This window comes from Arachis ipaensis, chromosome B10 (genome assembly GCF_000816755.2).
Source record: "Arachis ipaensis cultivar K30076 chromosome B10, Araip1.1, whole genome shotgun sequence".
NCBI classification, from domain to species: domain Eukaryota; kingdom Viridiplantae; phylum Streptophyta; class Magnoliopsida; order Fabales; family Fabaceae; genus Arachis; species Arachis ipaensis.
Window position 1 is genome coordinate 130,533,480 of NC_029794.2, and position 7,458 is coordinate 130,540,937.

The following is a 7,458-nucleotide window of genomic DNA, read 5'->3' on the forward strand; positions in this document are numbered from 1 at the left end:
TTGTTTATAAAGGTTTAGAAAATAATATTAAAATTAGTAGTATTAAAAAATATTAAAAATTTAATATTATGAAAAAAAACAAAAGAGATTTATATGAGGACTAGCTTGATCAATTTTTAAAATTTTAGAAATGAAGATGACTTATGTGTGTATTTTCAAAGACTAATTTGACTCTAAATAACTTTATGACATGTTAGATGACACGTGGCATGTCACGTGTCACTGACTTGACACGTCAACCAATCATATTGTGACACGTAACAATGATAACATTAACCTACTATGTCATCATGCTATGTGACACTTAATGTGACACGTCCTAACTGACGGAATGATCAATTTGACTTAAGTTTTATCTTTCAGGACTAATATGACTAATTTAATCTTTTAGGGAACAATTTGAAGATTGAGCGATCTTTTAACCCTAGATAATAAGTAATAGATGAAGTATAAACTGGTTTGACAACATCATCCTTTTTGTTTCTACAAAGCTACTAACAATTAGTCACTAAGGAAAAACCATGATTGTCTTAGGCACTTGGAATGTAAAAAGTCTATTGCAGAGTAAAGATTGTTGATAGTCATTTTTTATTTATTTGTATTTCAATTTTTATGAAATCAGCAACACACAATATGCTTTGTGAATATTAAAAGCACTCAATTAAATGAGGTAACAGATGTAGGCCGCACCTGAACAGTATGACACAAGGCAAAGTCTTTATTGCCAGTTTTGCGACGAAGAATGGTGCATGCTGAATTCCATTATCAACAAAGAACACTTTTACGCGATTTCTTTACCAAGAGCAAAACAGTGATGTCAAAGTAATAAGACTAATGTCACAATTAGATTGGCTTAATGATGAGAAAACAGTCAAACATAAAATCTTCTCTACTGCAAATAATAATAATGTAAGTGTTAATGCTGACCTCTGCATCAAGCTTGATGAACTTCGTATCTATGTGCTTTGGTGAAAGGGTGAAGGGGCAAGAGATGTCTTGAAGTCTAAACCCAGAAAACATACTTGCACTGATAGAACTCCTTATGGTAGAAATGACAAATCACTTTCTCACTTCCGGTGACTTCAGCTAAGAAATCCCCTTCAGTTATCTCTCTGTACTCCCCATGACCTTTCTTCTTCCATTCCTGCCGTTTCTCTGCTTCTTTCTAACAAGACAAATCTAGTAATTAGTACTGAGGTATTTAATAAATAATAACATTGTCATGAATCCTGATACATATGGAATACAAATATTCATACCTTTAGAGCTGCAATTCTATCTGCATGCAATTTTTCCAACTCAGGATCCTGATATATCCATTTGAATTAGTAAGGGAGAATATCGGGAATGGATTTTCTCATGTCAAATATTCACATGATCTTGTCACGTACAGATTTTCAACACTAATTAAGAATGAACAAGGGACTGCATCAGCATCTAATTGAAGGTACAAACTAAAACATGGCAAGGTCATGTGAAAACTTCACGTGAGAAAATCTATTCTAAGGTGTACACGAATAAACATATATGACAAGGTTGAGAAGTTTACAAATCATTCATCCATTAAATCATCAAGGTCAACCTCCTGGTTAGAAGAACTTGATGCCTGCGCCTTCTCTTGTGCAAGCAATTCCTGCAGGAAGCATAATATTAGTCAGATCACATCAGCATGAAACACCTATTGTGCTATGAGCGTGAGGTGTGTGCTATGAATGCCATAACAGAATGTATGTGTTACTGTGGTTATAAGAGTTGCCTATACAGATTAATCAGCTGCTCATCATCAACTATGGTAAGGTTCTTAAATATTTTGCCATAAGAACAACTTAACAAGAAAAGAAGAAAAAAGATAATTGCAGAACAGTTTCAAGTTTTCAACAACATCAAAGGTTCAAATTATTGAAAAAACAAGGCAGTTCAATTCCATGGACACCTAGTTCGATTTGATGTGCAAGAAAATAAAAATACATTTCAAGTGTATAGCAGAATTTAAGCATTAAAAAGAACAGTCAAATACTGTATGGTGGATGTGCGAGATGAACTGCAGCAAGACATTAATTTCAGAACCACCAAATCACACAATTCTAACAAATAATCTGCCATGAAATCACTTGTTCCAAAAGCTTAAACTGATAGAAGAAGATACATGAATAATTTATCTCAGGCTCGCCTCTTTACACAAGAACCTCTTTTAGGTTTGTGTGGATTTTTGTATAGGCTTTTTTATTTTCTCTCTCTTTTATTTGTAAAATTGCTAAAATTCTTTCTTTTGGGTGCACAAGATCAAACTTTTAGACTTTTTAATCATAGAAGCCCTAATACTGTATATGCTGTCACAAAAGCTTCAGCGCGTGGACACATAATGTCCCTAACATAATTTATGGTAACTTAAAACAACTGTCTCAGAGAAAAATATTGAACTACAGAATCAAAGGAAAAATGTCCAAAGCACTGTAAAAATATTATAACTAGTATTAGAAACATCAACGGCGACTTCAACCAACGGATTAAGCCATTAACTAAAACAGGGTTAGGATGCCAAATCTTCACCTAAAACCTTAAGGCAATGGATTTATGACCTTCACCTCTCACACTTGATATCTCGTTGACAAGGAAAATGCCCTAGGATCTCTCATACAGCTATTGAATGGAAACGACTGAGTGAAAATGAAAATGAAAAAATGTAATGAGAAGAATTAGATAATGAACCTTCTGATAATCACGGGCGGCTGCAGCCATTACGTTTCCAAAGGCAAGATTTGACAAAGTGGACTTTACTGTGTTCGGATTCATTTTCGAACCAGGGAACGGGAGAAGCCTGGCTTTTTTATATAAATAAATATTCAAAAAACTTTAATTCCGAAAATAAGCACCGAAGCAAATTGTTCCACAATTGCGCATGGCTAACTTAAGGCCGGCGCCTGCGAAATGGAGTTCCAAGTCAATCCAGGTGTGGTGCCCGCGAAATGGGCCTGACAGCAACAGGGGCCACCTCTTGAGCGGCGCCCACAAAATGGTAGCGCAGCCATTTAGTGGCTGGCGTCCACGAAATGACGATATCAGGGGAGGCGGCCACGAATTGGTTCCAACACAGAGGTACTACACGCGAGATGGTGCACTTCATGTGTACTGCCAACGAAGTGGGATCTTAATTTGCCTATATAAACGCTTGTGGGTCATTCACGGAAGGAGCCATTTTATCTGCATTCTCCTCCAACTCCAAAATTGCTCTCAACGTCACAACCTTCTTCCTCTCAAAAAATTGTGGGTATTGAGTTTGGTTTGCTGTATATATGGCTTCTGAGAACGTTTATGTGATTATATATCCTAATGGAGAAATTTTTCATTCGGCAGAAGTTATTACATTTATTTGTGATGATCCACTTTGGATAATAATTATGCCACAGACATCGTTGCAAGATTTGAAGAATCAGATTCTGATGCATACTGGAATGGTTGGAAAAAAAGAAATCACAAAGCTGACTTACAGGATGTCAGTTGCAATGGCCAACTCATTTGCGTATAAAAAAATGCAGATAAAATCTGATCAGTATGTTTCAATGATGTTTTCTTATCATCGCAGCATAGGAAGCATTTATTCGTTGGAGCTTTGTCTGAATCTTCAAGATATTGGTGGAAGCTCATCCAGTTCCAATAATGTGGAGGGTGTAAGAAATCTGGGAGCGGCTGATTTTGTTCCGGGTCGGGATACCAGTAGGGCCCGTAGTCCAAGCTTTAATGCGTTTGTAACGCGGGAATAGAATGCAGATATTCGTGAAGCACGCCCCTCCCCTTCCACCCTTGTTGGGTTCGATAGGTATCCTACTTCTGGTATTGCAGAAACGTCTGACGAAGATGAGATTGAAGATTTCAGCGGTGATGAGGCAGAAGCCGTTCCGGAAACCCAGCCTCTTTATGGCAATTTTGTTCCTCCAACTCATGTCGCATCGGGAGGTGGTGGTGTATCCTGTAGAACACCAGCACACTACCTGTCTTTAAATCTTGAAGCAATGCATTCGAGTACCGCAGAAGACAGACCGAGCAGCTACGCTTTGTCAGGCGAGATGGAGCTCGAGATTTGGTTGAAGTTTCTCAACAGGGAAACAACAATACTGGCAGTCAAAAACTACAACATTCGTAGGAGTGCAGAATACAAGGTAGTAGAGTCAGACCAAAGTAGGTATGTGTGTCAATGCAAGCAGTTTGGGGATCAATGTCGTTGGATGGTACGGGTCGCAAAGACAAGGTCTTCTAGATTTTGGGAAATTCGAAAATACCAAGGGCCTCATAGTTGCTTGGCAAGTTCGATGTCTCAAGATCACGCTCAACTTGATAGCAATGTCATCTGCCAACATATATTCCCCATGGTGCTTGCTGATGCGACGATTTGTGTAAAGGTGTTGCAAGGAGCGGTAGAGTCAGCATATGGGTACAAGGTGTCGTACAAAAAGGTTTGGCACGCGAAGCAGAAGGCAATCGCCAGAATCTATGGTGATTGGGACGATTCGTATGACCAGTTGCGTAGATACTTCAATGCGCTGCAAGCTTTTGTCCCAGGTATAACTTGCATTGCACTCTTATTGGTCTTTGCTATTCATTGTCCATTTAGTCCTTTATATGTTTGACTAAGTAAGCATTTTCGAACCAGGGACAATTGTTGACCTCCAAATGCGGCCGTACTATGTCGGGAACACTCTAGACCGTGATAGTGTCATGTTTCATCAGGTTTTCTGGTCGTTCCCGTCATGTGTTGAGGCTTTCAAGCACTGTAAGCCCCTGGTCTCAGTGGACGGAACACACCTGTATGGTAAGTACGCGGGCACCCTTCTCATGGGCATAGCACAGGACGGAAATAACAACATTCTACCCGTCGCTTTCGCAATTGTGGAAAGAGAGAATACAGATTCATGGTATTTCTTCCTTACCAATCTGAGGAGGCATGTAGCGACTCAGCCAGGAGTTTTGCTTATCTCTGACAGGCATGCAGCAATAAAGGCTGCATTGGAGCGGGATGGGTGTGGATGGGAACACAATGTTTACTGTGTACAACATATTGCCTCCAACTTTGCAACCAGTTTCAAGAGTAAGGAAGCCAAAAGACACCTGGTTAATGCCGCGTATTCGAAGACGCAAGAGCAGGCGCAGTACTATCTGGAATTAATCAGTAGCGAGGATCCCATAACATCTCCGCAGATGATGGCCTGGATCCGAGGGTTAGAGCCACCTAAATGGCTACAGCACCGTGATGATGGGCGACGATATGGTCACATGACGACCAATCTTTCTAAGTGTATCAACTCCGTCCTCAAGGGCACTAGAAATCTACCAGTCTGTGCAATTGTCAAGTCTACCTACCATCGCCTGAATGAGTTATTCGTCATCAAGGGTCGACAAGCACAAGCGCAGATTGCATGCGGTCAGGTGTTCTCGCAGTTCCTGCAAAAAGTGATATTAGCGAACCGTGAGGGAATTTCTCAGATGCTAGTGACGTCGTACGACAGAGCTACTTCCATATTCATAGTCGATGAGATAGCAGATGTAGGGGTGCAGTCTCGATTTTGGGTTTACCTTGAGCGTCGCAGGTGTGACTGTGGTTACTTCCAGGCGTTACACTACCCCTGTGCTCATGCTCTGGCCGCTTGCGCATATGCGAGACTGGAGTGGCAACAATATGTCGAGGTGGTTTACCGGGTTGAGAACGTATTTCGGGTCTACGAAATGGAATTCCAGCCAATGCCGAACGAGGAGATGTGGCCCCCGTATGAAGGACAACGTGTTCGTCCCAACCCCCTCTTACGGCGTACAATGGAATGACGTCCGGTGTCTACGAGGATTCAGAATGAGATGGACGAGATTGAGCCGGGACCAGGTAAACAGTGCAGCCTTTGCAGGCAACCAGGACATACAAGGCGACACTGTCCGAATGTTTTTGCCACCTAAAAAGCCACCAATTTCGTTTATTGTACTAAGTTAGTGCAGTATTTGAGCTTCATTGTACTGAAAAATGTCAACTGTTTGTTCTTGCTTTATTTAATGCTATTTGCGTCTGTTGTTTATTTTACCGCATTGTTGTTGTTGTTGTTGTTGAATAACCGTAAGAAAATGAGGAACCATCATTACTAAAACTACCTATGTACATCATATGAAGATAAGCAAGTAAAACAATACTTAATGGAAGCAACTAAAACAATATATGTCGCGCCTGCGGGGACAACGTCAACTCGCAGATCATGCAATGCTGTAGGGGCAGACAAAAACCTCCTTGTTCTGTCGCAGTACCACCTATAGTAATTTTGGCTGGGACGCAATGTATCTGCATGATCAATCCACAGCCGGTATGCCTCAGTGCGCCGGTTAGCCCATACTTCAAACCACGCGGATAGTCGCACCGGCCACCATCCGTCATCATTGCGGGCCGATTGTCGATGGAAGGTATCAATATTAATCGAAGGGTTTGGAGGTCCTTGCTTTCCCCCAAATTGAAGCAACACCCGGTGAACATTAAGGACCTCAATCCACCTGAAAAATATGAGAGGCACAACCGCCGTATAAAAATCTCCATGTGGGTGGCCGAAAAATTTAGCAGGAACTCTATACAGAATTCGGGAGTCCATGTACGGCTGCCAAACAAACTACACAGAAAAGGAACCCCGTCACTACAGGTATTTACGCACTTATTAAAAAGAAATTAATAACAACCACCACCTACCTCATCCACCTGCAGATTGTCCAACCTCAGACGGTGCCTCAGTAGGCGCTGCTCAGCATAGTCATTTTGTCCCTTTTTTCTCACCCACCTAGTGGACAACAACAACTTTAAAATAAATCTATTTCCAACCTCAAATGATAGCTAAAAAAGTCACAAAGTGAGAAGAATCATAACATACCTCGTGGCTAAAGGAAAGCTGTATGGTGTCGTGACATTCGGTGCCCAAAAAAATAATTTGTAGTATATCCACGACATAAGCAATGTATGACACCCAGCCAGAACCTCAACATTGTAATCTGTTGCTAGGCACATAGCACGATATAACCAACAGAGCACGGCGCTACCCCAACTGTAGGTACGGATGGCATCATAATAAGCCAATAACGGCAGATATCGAACATGCACCGTGTTGTTGGCCTTGTCCGGAAGAAGCACGCCTCCCAACAAGTAAAGTATGTAACAACGTGCATACTGCGTGAGACCATTATCTTCTAAGTCAAGCGGCATTTGCTGAGGACGATTCCTGAGCCATTTCAACTTGATGTTGAATTTTGTTGTCCCTACGTGACCGGCAAGAACCTCACCTAGATGTTCATGACACCATTCCCAAATATCTCTTTGGTGAAACTTGCTCCATGACCTCAAAGTACCACTGACAGGCTGACCATCAACAGGTAGACCTAACTGCATTGCAACATCCTCCAAGGTTATGGTACACTCACCCCAAAGGAGGTGAAATGTGTGTCTCG

General features: G+C 41.2%; 1 protein-coding gene and 1 pseudogene across 1 annotated transcript; one reads left to right on the forward strand and one right to left on the reverse strand.

Moving 5' to 3' along the window:
• The window catches only part of LOC107621981, a 5,495-nt pseudogene extending 2,676 nt beyond the window's left edge, over nucleotides 1-2,819 (reverse strand).
• On the forward strand, nucleotides 2,900-5,814 carry LOC107621328. Its single transcript, XM_016323358.1, has 4 exons — nucleotides 2,900-3,096; nucleotides 3,584-3,668; nucleotides 3,762-4,557; nucleotides 4,649-5,814. Exons 1-4 carry the CDS (start codon nucleotides 2,900-2,902, stop codon nucleotides 5,812-5,814), a joined length of 2,244 nt encoding a protein of 747 aa, XP_016178844.1.

Coding starts and splice junctions, on each gene's coding strand:
- LOC107621328 (XM_016323358.1), top strand. CDS start 2,900: ATGGCTAACTTAAGGCCGGCGCCTGCGAAATGGAGTTCCAAGTCAATC. Junction 3,097..3,583: donor GAATTGGTTCCAACACAGAG/GTACTACACGCG, acceptor TTATCATCGCAG/CATAGGAAGCATTTATTCGT. Junction 4,558..4,648: donor GCTGCAAGCTTTTGTCCCAG/GTATAACTTGCA, acceptor TTTTCGAACCAG/GGACAATTGTTGACCTCCAA.